General features: G+C 61.7%; 1 protein-coding gene across 1 annotated transcript; it reads right to left on the bottom strand.

The window, feature by feature from the left end:
• Window positions 1-414: 414 nt before the first annotated feature.
• On the bottom strand, window positions 415-13,843 carry LOC148596111 (maestro heat-like repeat-containing protein family member 7). The gene is made up of 23 exons (XM_088530935.1): window positions 13,687-13,843; window positions 12,323-12,411; window positions 11,909-11,995; window positions 11,295-11,399; window positions 10,630-10,699; window positions 10,065-10,177; window positions 9,623-9,772; window positions 9,291-9,445; window positions 8,756-8,903; window positions 8,392-8,546; window positions 8,166-8,303; window positions 7,985-8,117; window positions 7,036-7,173; window positions 6,394-6,570; window positions 5,553-5,708; window positions 5,330-5,431; window positions 4,783-4,885; window positions 4,409-4,468; window positions 4,033-4,113; window positions 1,732-1,802; window positions 1,344-1,460; window positions 931-1,005; window positions 415-477 (listed from the first exon to the last, which is right to left on the bottom strand). Exons 1-23 carry the CDS (start codon window positions 13,841-13,843, stop codon window positions 415-417), a joined length of 2,643 nt encoding a protein of 880 aa, XP_088387061.1.
• Between the last annotated feature and the right edge of the window lie 752 nt (window positions 13,844-14,595).

Genomic DNA, 14,595 nt, shown 5'->3' with positions numbered 1-14,595 from the left:
ATCAGAGGTTGGTGATGTGCGAGATGGTGATCACAGGCCTCATCCTGCTGCCTAAGAGATGGCAAAGAGTGCACAGGGGACAAGCGGGCAAAGTGAGGGAGGTGGCCTGGGCCTGGAGGTGGAGACTAAGGCAGTGGAGGGAAAGGCAGAGGCAGCATTTGAGAGCTCAGGGTGCTGTGGACACCTTCCTTGCCACCTCGTATCTGCAGAGTGCTGCAGACAAAGCATTTGTGCCAATGTGTCCAGGCACACATGAACTACAGAGCCAGGGTACAGAAGAGGAAGCCTGGAGAGGGGAAGACTCTCTCCTGGTTGAGGAAGATTGGGTTAGACATTATTTAGGCAAAGCAGACACCCACAGACCGATGGCCCCCGATGGGATGCACCCAAGATTGCTGAAGGAACTGGTGGGCGTCAATGCTCAGCCAATCTCTTCATCTTTGAGATGTCATGGAGAACAGAAGAGCTGTCGGAGGACTGGAAGAAAGCCAACATCGCTCCAGTCTTCAAAAGGGGCAAGAAGGAGGACCAGGAAACTGCAGGATGCTTGGCCTCTCCTCCATCCCTGCAAAGGGAATGGAGCAACACAGAAGGGTTGGGGACAGCACAGAGTGTGAATTGAGGGGAAGAGGACCTGAGAGGGGAAACACAGGCCTCTGGGGCAAAGCCAAATGCAAATGAAGGGCCTCGGTGCATCCTAAGGCAGTGAAATACTGAAAAGAGACTGTCAGGAGGAGGAGGCAGCCCCTTCTCAGTGTTGCCCAGTGGCAGGATGAGACAAGAGACTCAAATGGAAAGAGAGGAACCTGTGCCTGAACATCCAGAAAAACTTCTTTACTCTGAGGGTGCCTGAGCCCCTGGAGAGGTTGTGGAGCTGCTCCCAAGCTGTCTGCACAAGGTGCTGATGGAGCACGCGGAGCCTTGGCCAACCTGGCTGCGCTCACGGGAAGGCGGCAGCGAGCTGATCTCCAGGCGGACGTGGGCCAGGCCGGGGAGCAGCGGCTGCTGTGGACACACATGCAGGATGCGTTCTGGGGCCCAGAGCGACCCACCGTGTGCCTCAGCACGGGGCACTGGAGGGGCACGGCCAGGCTGCCACCCCACACGTGCGCAGGAGATGGGACATGCCAAGAGCAGGCCTCCCTGGGACCTGGACAGCGACAGCTCATGCACAAGGCCTGTCCTGGCTGCAGGCGCTGGGCAGGACGGCCACGTCATCCCCACTGCAAAGGCAGGCTGTGCCCTGCGCGCAAGCGGCAAGGTGGTCCGCCGAGCTCGGGGAAGGGGTAGGGGAGGCCGGGACCCCCATGGGTGCCCAGGGGCTGCCACGCAGAGGCTCTCACCTGCTCATCCTCCTTGGCCTGGCAGTGGCCTCGCGCGCTCCTCATTTTCCGTCCTGCTTGGGGGTGGCAGTCCTGGACGTCAGCAGGAGGACCCAAGAGCAGGAGGGTTGCAAAGCCCTGCAAGGACCAACGGTGTCAGTGTGGTCAGCGTGAGGCCGTGGGGAGGGGAAAAGGAGCAGGGCTTGGTGGGGCTGACACAGGGCAGGCAAGAGGCTCTCCTGCTCTGTGCGGGCTGCAGCGGTGCTGCCCGTCAGCCGTGAGCTGCGCTTAATCCCTGTCCCCTGGAGCAGGAACCGAGCCTGGCACTGCCCTCCCTGCCCCAGCGTCGGAGCACCAGGAAAAGGAGCCCTGCCAAAGCCCATGGCTTGGCTCGTGTATTTGGGGATACCTGTGCACCGATGGCACCGCTCCCTTGGACCTGCTCTGCGTCAGCGTCCGCCTCGGCCCTCCTGGCCCTCACTGGAGCCTGAAAGGGAGAAATTGGATTGGTCCCGCCATCAGCGCAGTTGTCCCTGCTGCCTGGCAGCTCCCATTCACCCCTGACAGAAATCCCCCTCCCCAGGGCACGTGGCACTTGCTGCCCCACAGGTGCCCGTGTTGGCCTGTCCCCAGCCCTCACATCCCTGCCAACACCCTGGGCTGGGACAAGGCCTGCACACAGGACAGTCATCCCAGCAAGTGAATGGTGCTGGGAGTCTGGAGCCGGCCACGGGCCACGTCCCGCAGCGGCCATGGCATGCTCAGCTCTCTGGGCGCAGAGGGGACTGGGGAGGGAGCATCAGGAAACCTCTGCTTCCCGAGCGGGCTTAGCCCGTCTGAAGCGGGGATCGTCCCGGGCACGTTAGAGCAGCCCTTGCCCGTGTGTGCCGAGCTTGCATGCTCCTTGGGCAGAGCTGTGCAGGCTGCATGTGTGCATGGACCTGGCCCAGCGCTGCTCTGCAAGGGGAGAGCACGGATGATTTTTTTATTGTCATGGATCACAGAATCACAGAATCTTGTGGTTGGAAAAGACCTTTAAGATCACCAAGTCCAACTGCAAACCCTTCAACACCATACTTGCCAAACCATGTCTCTAAGTGTCTCACCTATGTGCTTCTTGAGCGCTGCCAGGGAAGGTGACTCCACCTCTTCCATGGGCAGCCTGTTCCAACGCTTCCCCACTCTATCCAAGTAGAAATTCACTCTAATGTCTAACCCGAACCTCCCCGGGTCCAACTTGAGGCCATTTCCTCTTCTCCTATCGGTAGATATTCTGGAGACACCTGCCTCGCTACAACCTCCTTTCAGGTGGCTGTAAAGAGTGATGAGGCCTCCCCTGAGCCTCCTCTTCTGCACACTAGATAACCCCAGCTCCCTCAGACACTCCTCATAAACTCAGTCCTCCAGCCCCTTCCCCAGCTTTGCTGCCCTTCTTTGGACACGCTCCAGCACTGCCATGTCTTTGTTGTAGAGAGAGGCCCAAAATTGAACACAGCATTCGAGCTGCAGCCTCACCAGCGCCAAGTGCAGGGAGAAAAGCACAGGGGATTTAAGCACTTAACTGGACACGTTTTCAGGGTGCCCTGAGGCCTTTCCATGTCACACCAATAAGGCAAGGGAGGTGGTAAAAGTGTTGTTTCTTAAGGAACTAGAGCAAAAATCTGGGGTACCAGAAGGGTACCCCAGAGGTACCTTCTGATCAAGGACCTCATTTGATTACAAGAATCTTATAAATTGAAGGGGGAGATTAGTTACATTAGTTGCTCTAGAAAGTTGTTAATCCCCTCCCAGGAGTAAAAGGTATTGAGGACTTGCTGTTGTCCTTAATTTCTTTTAAGAAAGACTCTTTTTAGGGAAGAATGGGCACAACGGGAATGACACAGGCAGTTCCGCGCATGTAGCTGGTCCATGTTTGCCGTGCAGCTCCCGGTGGGCCCAGCAGTGCTGGTTTAGAGCTCATCTACCAAGAGCCTCCTGGTCTCCTTCCTTGCTTGTCCCGTTTTACCGTGCACCACACACTCCCTCCCTTCTCCCTAACTGAGCAAGTCATTCTACCGCCTCTCATTCAAATGCATACACATTGCTACAAAAGAAGCATTGGTGAGATTGCAGCTTTCCAGGCACGGCCTTGGAAGTTTCCTGACTTTCCAGAGAGCAATGCGCGCTCTCCTGAGGATCACTTGTCCTCTCTTGCCACTGCCTGAGTGCAGGCGTTCAGCAGGGAACACCTCAGTGTTCATCAGAGCTGAGGTCCCTGCTGCCTTGGGGAATGCTCTTCAGCACAATGATGTCCTACACTCTGTTTTCTTCCCTGATTTTGCCCTTACAGCCATGCTTGGAGGAACTAACCAAAATACAAAGAAAGACGAAGAGGAAGAGGAAGAGGAGAACAGAATAAATAAATAAAGGGAAATAGATAATGAAAAGAAAATATATGGGGAAAAGACACAGGCCAGAGTACAACATGAGGAATTTTATTATAATGTCTGTACAAATTTCTGCTGGGAAACTTCTTGCATTAATTTTCTTCTGGCATCCAGCCGGAGGGTTGAGGTGCAGCAGATGGACAGAATGACCCAGACTATTGTGTCCACGGAGATGGTTCCTGGGGCCCTCGTTCTCCTCCAGGAGAGGCCGTTTCAGCTCTCCCGTGCTCTCCAAGGCCAGCAGCACAGAGCTGACAAGCTGCATCTGGATTGTGAGCGTTTGCTTGCAGCTCTCAGGAGGAGGCTGGTCTGGGCGGCCAGGGAACGCAGGGACGGCTGGAGGTCATACTCCAAGGGCTGGAGGGCTGCCACACAAAGGAAGGGAGCAGCAATGTTAGGCACCTCTCTGCAGAGACACCCCCCCAGTGTCACCCTCCAAGCTGTCCTGGCCCTGCCCAGCCCTTGTCATGGTGAGGAGGGAACCCGTGGGGCAAAGGGATCAGCTGCAAGTCGCTGCCGTTCAGCAGTGTCCTCCAGTGCCCCTGACCTCTTCCTGCACCGCAGAAACCTTTCCCTGGAGCAGGGCACACTGCTGGAGCTCCCTGAGCCCCCTCCAGAGCCCTCCCCTCCCTGATTCAGCGCAGCGCTGCCCTCACTCACCGCTGCAGATCTGCAACACCTTCTCCTTCCTGGCGTTCTTCCAGCGCAGCCCCGCCAGCCCTAGCCACAGAGCAGCCTTCACTCCTGGCCCTGCCCAGAACGCTCCCGCAACGCAGATTCCCCGGGCAGGGACAACTTCCCCACAGCCTCCTCCCCGCTCACAGGCTTGGCCCCAGGGGAGCGGAGGAGCCAAGGCAGGGCCAGGGGCTGTGCTGGGAAGCGGCAAGGCTTCCTCCCGGCCACGCGGGGCTCCTGGAAGGCCAGGCCCTGCACCGGGCATGCTGGGCTCTGGCAGCCATGGCGCTGGCTGCCACGATGGCAGCTGGGTCCAGGAGCAAGGGACAAACAGAGGGACGCCAGGGGCTCTTGCTCACCAAGGAACCTCACGGCCGCCTCCCGCAAGGATGCCTGAGAGTCCTCCAGGTAGGGCAGGCTCTGCTGCACGTATTCTGCCACGTGGCTCCTGCCTCTTGCCAGCTGCACAGAGCACAAGAGCACAGGCCTGGCTCAGAGCTTCCCCACAGAGTCAGGGCAGGCCCTGCTCCCTGCACCTCCCTTTGCCGTCTGCATCAGGGCATGGAGGGCACCTCCCAGGCAGGAGCCGTGTGGGGCTGAGCTTTGGAGAGAGCAGCAGGCGGCGTGTGGCCTGGTGCTGCTGAGGAGCTGGAGTGGTGCCAAGGCCCACGTGGGCCAGGGTCTCCTTCAGCAACCTGGCATGAGGCCAGAGCTCACAGAGGGGCCACCCCAAGAGCCCGCCGGGATCACGCACTTGAGGAAAGGCGTCAGGCACACAGGAGCACGTGGTGCTCTTAGTGCTGGAGCAGTGCAGGGGAGGCACAGCCGCCTGCCCCTTGCACAGCTGTGAGGGCACGAGCTGGCCTCGTGCAGAGGGGGCCCTGGGCCACCAAAGGCTCTCCTTACCAAGCACTCTCCAATCCTCCAGCTCTGCTGAGCCTGGGTCATGTCCCTGAGCTGTGCCCACTTCAGGAGCACTGCAGTGGCTGACAGGGCTTCCCAGGAGGCCTGCAGAGAGCAGCAGAGAGCAGGACGTGGCACCGCAGCCCAGATGAGGAGGCCTGGGGAGCACCTGCTTTGCCCCTCCACCTTCCCTCCATCCCTTTCCCAGCCCTTTGGAAATTGGTACCTTGGCCACGCTCTGGGTCTCATCGTGCAGGTGGAAGAAGAGCGGCAGAAGGCACCTGCGCACCTTCTTCTGCATCTCCTTCCTCGCCTTGCCCTCCACCAGCTCCATCAGCTCTTTGAAGTGGCGGATGGAGAGCTCTCGCACCTGGCTGGACGCCTGCGAGGAGAGAGGAGGGGGGACCTGAGCTCGGCTGCTGCCTGCCCACGCTCAGCATCAGCAGTAGCGAGGCTGATGTGCAGAGGGGTGCTTGGCACTGCAAGCCTCTGCAGTGGAGCTGCGGGCCCCATGTGCCCCTGGTGCCAAAGCGCCCCGGGGCCAAAACAGCTTTGCAGAGGCACCAGCTTTCCAGAACAGGCTGTGCCCAGAGAGAGCAGAGTCACGGGTGTCTTCTGGGCCTGAAAGTGCCTTCCCCTCCCAGCCCCACTGACACCAGGCAGCCACGGCAGGAGCTCCCACAGGCCGTGGCCCTGCAGAAGGAGGAGCCCGGACAGACGCTCCAGCCCAGCGCCCGAGCACGTGCAGCCCCTGCTGAGGGCTCTGCCTGCCTGCCACAGTCGGTGCTGACAGCGTGGGGTCCTGCCTGCAGTGGCCACTGAGGAGCTCTCTGGGGTTTGGGAGCACCTGCGCCCTGCATGGACCACTGGGGGAACGCGGTGCACTCAAGGGGTCAGTGAGAAGTGCTGGAGGGCTGCAGAGGCCACAAGTGAGGCCAGGAGAGCACAGAGAAGCCAGGCGTGGAGAAGGCCTTGCCCGAGTGCTGCCCACAGGGCTGAGCTGGCACAAGGTGCTTCTCCTTAGAGAGTGCCCACGCACAGAGCTCAGGCTCCCACAGCAGCCTCACCTCATCAAAGAGCGGAACCAGCTTCTCCACCAGCTGCAAGGCGACGGGGCCCACCGCTGCCCTCTCCATCCCCTGCATGATCTTTGCGGTGACGAGCAGGGCCTTTGTGCTCACACCCGGGTCAGCACTCTGCAGCGCCTCCATGAGCTCGGGCAGCAGACCCGGCATCTTTCTGGCCTGCAGGCAAGAGAGAATTTCCTGTTTGTGGAGTGAGGAAAGCCCAGCCAGGCAAAGGGCTCTGCTCCTTCAGCACCCGCCTCCTGCCCTGCTTCTCCAGCGGGGCACAGGACGCGCTGCCACAGGCAGCCAGTTGCCTTGGGCTGCTCCTGGGCTCCACTTTCCCAGCCCTGCTCAGTGGGACACTCCTTATGGGATCAGCGCTCCCTCAGCTAAGGCAGGTGGGAGAGACTTTCTTGTGCCGGCTGCAGCTGGGATGGGCCAGCAGTGCACAGCCCAGAGCCTGCCCTGAGGAACACAGGGGCTCGCCTGGCGGCCGGGCGTTTGTGGTGCTCAGCAAGGGAAAATGGAGCAACCGCCATGCGTCCCGATTCGCAGCCAAGGCCAAACACTGCATTCAGCCCTGGCCTCCTCAGCAGCCTCAGACTGCCCACACAGCCCCAAGTGACTCGGCACCCTGCTCACCATCTCCGCTCTCCCGGCAAGGGTCAGGAGGCCTCCCAGCACCAGGGAGCGCATGGCCAGGCCTGGAGAGCTCAGGTAGCGCTGCAGGAGGTAGAGCACAGAGCACTCCTCGGCCTTCAGATCTGCACAGGAGAGCAGCTGAAACGCACAGAGAGCAGCATGTGGGAGCCTGGCAGGGCCTGCAGGACTCCCGCCCCTGCTGCTCCTGCTCCCCATGGACCGCTGCCCCCAGGGCTCCAGCCCCACACACGGCCTGTGCTGGAGGCGGCGGTGCTGGCGCAGGGCCCACACGCCCCTCTCCCCCACTTCATGCCCTAGCACCGGCACTAGCAGCACAGCCGCTGCCCAGCTCCCTTGGCTGCTCTGCCGCCTGCTGGCCCTGCCTGCAAGAGAGGCCGGGCTCTGAGAGGCATCGCCGAGAACCGCTGCTTGCCACCAGGCCTACCTCAGCAAAGAAGGCCATGGCAGGGATTTCCTGCAGCTTGTCCCCTTTGGTGAGCAGCATTTCCACACGGCGGAAGATCCAGGACCGCTGCTCAAGGGGGGCTGTCCTCATGTGCCTGGTATGGGGGAAGAAAGCACCAGTGGGAATGAGCTGGCCAGGCAAACCTGGCATGGCATGGCCTACTCCAGCCGTGAACGCACAGGCCACAACGCAGCTGCAGCTTCCTCCACCTCTGCTCATGCAGCAGGTTTCTTTGGCCAACACACGTGCCCACGGGAAAGTCAGTCAGTGTGCAGTACTATGAGGCTCCTTAGGGAGGAACACTGGGCAAACCTCCTTGCTACACTAAAGCCCCGCTCTTCCAATAGCCTCTTTGGAGCTTCCTCCTCCCTCGCACGGCATCGCCCCACGTATGCACCTTGCACCTTCCCCTGTGCTCTAGCAAAGCAGCCTTGTGGCAGGCCCTGTGGGGCCGTGGGGGCCCTGCCTGCAGGCAGGCGCTACCTGCGTGTGCGCCAGCCCCCAGGGCAGGCACACGAAGCTCCAGGTCCTTAGGAGCTTCCTGGGGCTGACACTTATCCTCTGCCTGTGCCAGGAAGGCGGCTTCTCTAGGCGCAGCGTCCCCAGCACCCAGTGTCTCCAGGAGCACAAGGCGGAGGGAGGGATGAGCCAAAGGGTCTCTCACCTGGCCAGCAAGCTCACGCCGCTGGGCTGAGTCTCAGCTTTGAGCAGCAGGTCCCAGGCACCCTCCTGCTGCAGGATCTCCACCTGCTCTACGTATCCAGCACAGCAGAGCAGATCTTTCAGTGCCTGCACCGCAGACCTGCATGCGGAGCAAAGGCCAGTTACACTCAGAGGCCAGGCCCTGGCTGAGGGCACATGCAAAAGGCAGGAGAAGCAGGACAGAGCACCTGGCAGGGCTGGCTGGGGAAGACTCCTCCTGGCCTATGGACGCTGCAGCAGCTGAAATCTGCAGAAGCAGCGCCATGAGGAGCTGGGGGAAGAGGGTTGCCACCACCTCCGGGTGGCTGCTCCGCTGCAGGATGCCACAGAGAGCCTTGGTTGCCTGCAGCAAAGAGCCAGAGAGAGCGCTCAGTGCAAAGAGCCAGCGGTGCCAGCGCCTGGGGCTGGAAAGCATGGTGGGAACGGGGGCCTTTCCCGGGATTTGCAGACAGCCCCAGCTGTACAGAGGCCAGGCTGCTGCCCCAGCCCCTGCCTTGAGGCAAGCCCAGCACTGGGGCCACTCAGCGAGGCCTGGGGCCACAGGGAACTCACAGCGAAGGGGAGGATGCAGGCATCCTCGGAGAGAGCTCGGAGCCGCCTGAGCAGGAGCCGGTCGTCCAGGATGCCCAGCACCTTCCTCAGCACCTGGTCCAAAGTGCTGGGCAGCCCTGCCAGCACCTCCCACATGGCCGTGGCAACACTGCAGGCCCAGAGCGCCCAGTCAGCACGGCTGCCGCGGCCACGGCTCCAAACCCAAAGGTGGGCAAGGCCCCGAGCCCTCCCCGCTCCTCCCTCGCTTGGAGGGCACTGTGGGCCCTGCTGGGCAGCAGCAGATGACTGAGTCCCCGGTTGCTGTGGGGCCGGGGAGAGCGTGGTGGTGGGGCCCTGCCACCCACTTGCTCAGTGTTGGCTGCTGAGGGCCTGTGCCAGATGCCAGCAAGGCGCTGGAAAGTGCAGTGTGGATGCGGGGCCTGCCCTGCCCGGCCCTTTCAGGATTCCCTGCAGGTTTTCCTGGTTCTGGCAAGCAGAGTGTCCTGGGGTACCCTCCCCACACAGAGCAAGCCCTCCACCCTCCTGGGGCCTCTACCTGTCACACTGTGGGGAGCAGTTCAGCAGGCTCCTGACCACCTCGCTGGGGTGCCCGAACGCCAGCAGCAGCAGCAGGATGCCCAGGCTGCGCCGCGCTGCACCTCTGTTGATGCACCTCAGGTTTTCATAGATGCATCGCACGATCTTTGGCACCTGGAGGGCGCACAAGGAAGAAGAGGGGCAGACATTTGCTCCGCTAGCCCTGGGAAGTGCTACTTGCCTTCCCATCCCTCTTGGCTGGCTTCCCATAACCCTGGGTGCCCAAGAGAGATGCCTGGTGAGGAGGTGCTGCCCCTCGGGTGCAGGGCAGTGCCACCATGGCCTGCTTACGTTCTGCAGCCAGGAGGTGGGCTCCACGGTGACCACGTCCAGGATGCCGGCAGCCGCCTGGAGCTCAAAGGGGCTGGAGTCCTGCAGGCCCTCAACAGCCGCTAGGATGATGTCCGCTCTCTCCGAGGGCAGGAGGTGTCTCCCAAACATCTAGGGCAGCAAGGGGAGAGGGAAGATGTTGTGGCCCAGAGCAGCATGACAGTGCTGCTGAGGCGAGCAGGCAGCACCGCTCCGGAGCAGGGCCGTGCTGGCAGCTGTGTGCAAAGCTGCAGCGGCTGCCATGTGGAGGGGGAGCAGGGAGGGCCATGCAGCGGAGGGAGCAGAGCAGGGATCGGGCTCGTGCATGGCACAAGAACCCCACGCACTGGAAATCCATTGGCTCATTTGCAGGTGTCCTGCTGATTCCCTGGCCCAGAGGGCCAGCCAGGCAGCAGCTCCTTACCATGGCCATGTGGCTGGTGCTCTTGGTGGAGGAAAGGCAGAAGCGAGTGTGCTCAGCTTTGCCTTCCCTCTGGAGCCTTGGATGCTCTGCACTATTGCCTGCCAGTTTCCTGCCTGCATGGAAGGAACAACACAGAGGAGTCAGTAGGAGGGACCACCTGACCAAGGGGCTTTCCCACCTACTGAAACAGGCTTTAAAGGAGTCCTGGGGAGTACATGGGAGCTGAAGAATTGCCAGGGAGAATCTATGGCCATTCCTAGAGGGAGAAGGGGAACTGCTTGCTGAGCTGCAGAGAGGGGGTTAAGTGTGGCAGCCTTTTCCCCTGCGAGGCAGGACAGGAGGCCTTGCATGGCAGAGGTGTGTGAGGATGCGCTGTTCCTCGTGCACTTGTCAGTGGGCATCCTGGTCAGCCTTGCGCTCATGCAGCGCTCCTGCTCCCCTGCTCCTGCACTGCAAGGCTTTCTTGTTGCTCGTGACAGCTGAGCAGAGGGGCTTGGTGCCGTGAGGCTTTGCTTGGACAGCAGCCTGTTCCTGGAGGGACCCGTTGCATTGCACTTGCTCTTACTCTTTCGCTGCAGGGCAAATCGGAAGGCGTAGTACAGAGCATCAACAGCCACGGTGCTGACGCCCTGCTCCTAGGCAGCAGAGCACAGGAGGAGGCGAGCCACAAGCTTGCCCAGCAAGTGGAAGTCCTCCTTTGCGGAGAGCCCTTCAGTGGAGGTGCCGCAGGCCTGGCGGGAGGAGGGAGAAAGTAGCGGGTGCAGGGCTGCGGGCAGGCCCTTGGGCCAGAGGCTCTCGCAGTGCTGAGCACAAGGCAGGAGCAGGGTGTGCGGCAGCGCATCGTGCTCAGCACAGCGCGAGGCCTGGAGCCCGGGCAAGGGACCGGCCTCCCCTCGCCTCCTCCCGAGCAGCCCCGAGCCGACACGCAGGCGCTGGCAGCAGGGAGGAGGAGAGGCCGCTGCAGAGCAGCCCCTCACTCCCAGAGCAGCCGGGCAGCAGGCGAGGCAGGAAGGGCTGCCGCGCGCGGGAGCTGCGGCGAGAGCGCAGCCTCCAGAGAGCAGCCTCCAGAGGCAGCGGCAAAGGCAGGGCCGTGGGCAGAGGGGCCGCTGAGTGCCCTAGGCTGTGCCCAGGCTTGCCCTTGAGGGAGGGCGCAAGCACAGGGCAGGCTGCGAGGCCGGCCGAGCGCTGCGTGGGGGCCGCGTGGAGGCTGCCTGCTGCGGAGGTCCTTACCTGCACAGAGCAGGAGCTGAGGAGCGCCCTGCTCAGCCTGGCAATCGTCCTGAGGGCCCGCTCCACCTCCGCTGCTCTCGTGCTCTCCGTGAAGGGCAGCAGCAGCTGGCAGAAGGAAAGCAACGCTCTGCCTTGCAAGAGCCCCACAGCTCCGCAGGAGCCTTGGCAGCTCTGGTCAGGCTCTGGCAGTGCTCGGGCCGCACGCACGCAAGGCCTCCTCAGAGCAGGAGCAAATCTTGGCAGCGCCTTCCTGCGCGCAGACACCCTTCCAGCCTTGGGGGGACAAATAGCCAGCCCAACACGCCGTGCCCAGGGAGGCAGCCAGAGCCCAGGCTCAGTGCTGCCTCTGCCCCACAGCACATGCGCCTCCCAAAGGGGCCCCTCGACAGGAAGGTGCAAAGCCTTGGACAGGGAGGGAGCTGAAAGAAGCCTTGGCTTGATGGAGAGCCCTCCTGCTGCCCTGGTGGAGCTAGCACCTGTGCCTGCAGCATGGAAGGATGTGGCGAGGATGGCATGTGTGTGTGGAAGGGGGCGGATACTGTGTGTGGAGCAGTCGCTTTCCCTGTGAGGGATCTTCACAGCCCCGTGAAGCGCAGTCCTTGTAAATGTCCCACCTGCAAGAAATTCTGCAGCTCCAGGAGGCTGGAGGTGGGCGAATCAACCACCACCAGCTGCAGCACCTCGTCCAGGGCACTCAGGGTCTGCAAGGAGAAGAGCATGTTGTCGCACTCCTTTAGGGCGCCCCTTAGGCAGAGGGCATTGCCTTGAGTTCCTCCTGCCTGAGGGCAAGGGGACAGCCGTGGCCCTGCAGTGCAGCATGGGAGGCCTCAGAGCTGCAGAGCTCTGGCATGTGGCGCAGCCCAAAGGAAGGGGAAGGAAGGAGGATGGTGGGGAGGCAGTGGGGGTTGATACCATGGTGGTGTGGGATGCCTGAAGGGGGGCAGCTCTGCTCACAGAGCAGCCTTCCAAGAAGTCCTGCGTGAGCACGACAGGGGCTGGCAAGAGGTGATGGTGGCACCTGTGATTACCTTCTCTGTGCCTCTGGGAAAGGCCTGTGTGGGCTCCAGAAGTGCCTTCTGCTCTCCTGGCAAGCCCACGTGGCTGCAGGCACAAGAACCTGTAGGGAGGCAAGAAGGAGAGGAGGGAGAACTGTGGGACGTGTCAGCAGAGACTCGAGCAACTCCTTGAGCCTCCTGTGGCCACAGGCCGGCTGCCCTGGAGAGAGGAAGGCCTGAGAGGGAGGAGGGAAGTGGGGCCCTCACAGTCTTCCCCACAGGGCCCGTGAGGCCTGGGCTGTGGCCAGAGGATGGGAGCGATGCTTGAGCACAGCAAGGCAGGGAATTGTGCCAGGTGCAGCAGCACTGGCCCCTCTCTTGCAGGCAGGGCACAAATGTGCCTGCCTGGCTGCAGCACTAGCGCCTGTGAGCGGAGGGAGGGAAAGAGGGAGGGAGGGAGGAAGGAAGGGAGGAAGGAAGGAAGGGAGGGAGGGAGGGGAGGGAGGAAGGGAAGGAGGAAGGAAAGGAAGGAGGAAGGGAGGGAGGAAGGAAGGGAGAGAGGAAGGGAGGGAAGGAGGAAGGGAGGGAGGCAGGGAGAGAGGGAGGAAGGAAGGGAGAGAGGAAGGGAGGGAAGGAGGAAGGGAGGGAGGCAGGGAGAGAGGGAGGAAGGAAGGGAGGGATGGAGGACGGGAGGAAGGAAGGGAAGGAAGGGAGGGAGGAAGGGAAGGAAGGAAGGGAGGGAGGAAGGGAGGGAGGGAGGCAGGAAGGGAGGGACGGAGGAAGGAAGGGAGGGACGGAGGAAGGAGGGGAAGAAGGAAGGGAGAGAGGAAGGAAGGAAGGGAGGAAGGGAGGGTGGAAGGGAGGAAGGGAGGGAGGCAGGAGGGGAGGGAGGGAAGAGGGGAGGGAGGGAGGAAAGAAAGGTGGAGGAAGGGAGGGAGGGAGGAAGGAAGGGAGGGAGGGATGCAGGAAGGAAGGGAGGGAGGGAGGAAGGAAGGGGGGAGGTAGGAAGGGAGGGAGGGAGGCAGGCTGGCAGGCAGGCAGGCAGGCAGGAAGGGAGGGAGGGAGGGAGGAAGGGAGGGAGGGAGGCAGGCAGGAAGGAAGGCAGGATTCAGAGATGGCAATATCAAAACATTTTCCTTCCTAGACCAAGAAAACATGAGATACAGTATTGTATGAAAACAAAGAAACAGATTAAAAGAACCATATATATTTTGGAAGTTGTTGAATAATGCCTGCAAATGTAATCTGAGACCAGATCAACTGGCCTCATTCTGTTTACCTCACTTAGACCAAACTGTCATTTATATGAGTTTTTTTTTTTTTTTTAGTAAATGATTTTCCATTGGGATGCCTGCAATGAAAGTGTATTAAAAAGGATCTTGGAATAAGCCACGCACCTGCCTGCAGCACCTCAACAGGGCCAACCTCAGAGGGCCCTGGCAGAGAATTCCTCTGCCGGGGACCTCTGTCCTTGTCCTCGTGCTCCCGGGCCACAGAGGGGCCTCCGTGCTCCTTCAGGAGCAGCCTGGAGCAGCCGGGAGGTGCCTCCGCCATGCTGTGGGCGAGAGGGAAGGCGCTGAAGGAAGGGGCGGCTGTGGGGGCAGCCCTGCTGCAGCCCGGGGGCTCTCTTTGCACGGCCGGCACAGAGAGGCTGCAGGGCTGAGGGCGCCTGCCCGCCTCGCTGCGGGGAGAGGGGGGGCTGTGCTGGGCGGCGAGCGCCAGCGCCGTTTCTCTTGCCTGCCTCCAAGATGGGAGCTTGCAGGAAAAAGGCCTGGGCCCTGCACAGGGCCTGGGCGCGCCAGGGAAAGCACTGGATGCGTTCAGGCTGCTTCTGCACCAGCTCCGCGCGCTTCCAGCTTCTCCCGGCACCGTCCTGCTGGACACTGCAGGCCGAGGCCGCACGGGCAGCTGGGCGCCCAGCAGCACTGCGTGCGCGGGGTCTGTCACAAAGGGGGTCACAAAGGGTGCTGCTGTCACACACATGGGTGCCCTCGGGGCAGCACAGGCTGCTGGTGCTGGGCAGGCTGCCAGGGCAGGGGCAGGGACAGGGGCAGCCGTGGGGCCTCTGCGCAGGCTTCCCCGCAGCCCAGCCAGCAGCGCTGCCCTCACAGCCCTGTGCTGCAGTGTGAGCCCTGCTTTTTGCTGAGGACACGACTCTGGGCGTTCTGCTGGGCCTGCCTGGGAGCCAAGCGCCATGGGGAGGGCTGGGTATGGCCAGCTCCATGCACAAGGCCACAGACTTTACACAGCCCTGGTTCTACAGGGGCATGAGGGAGAGAAACCCGTGGCTTCTTCAAGGTTTGCCC

The sequence above is a fragment of the Tinamus guttatus genome, unplaced genomic scaffold, assembly GCF_059628265.1.
Source record: "Tinamus guttatus ecotype Peru unplaced genomic scaffold, ASM5962826v1 Tinamus_guttatus_pri_ptg000031l, whole genome shotgun sequence".
Taxonomy (NCBI): domain Eukaryota; kingdom Metazoa; phylum Chordata; class Aves; order Tinamiformes; family Tinamidae; genus Tinamus; species Tinamus guttatus.
Note: the sequence above shows the minus strand (reverse complement) of the source record. Positions and strands in the feature narration are given on the sequence as shown.

What these genes read in the sequence shown, in the direction of transcription:
- LOC148596111 (XM_088530935.1), bottom strand. Translation starts at nt 13,843, where the DNA reads ATGGCGGAGGCACCTCCCGGCTGCTCCAGGCTGCTCCTGAAGGAGCAC. An exon ending in CCACCTCCTGGCTGCAGAAC is followed by an intron (nt 9,446 to 9,622) that starts GTAAGCAGGCCA and finishes TGCGCCCTCCAG; the next exon opens with GTGCCAAAGATCGTGCGATG. An exon ending in GGCGGCCGTGAGGTTCCTTG is followed by an intron (nt 4,469 to 4,782) that starts GTGAGCAAGAGC and finishes CTCTGTGGCTAG; the next exon opens with GGCTGGCGGGGCTGCGCTGG.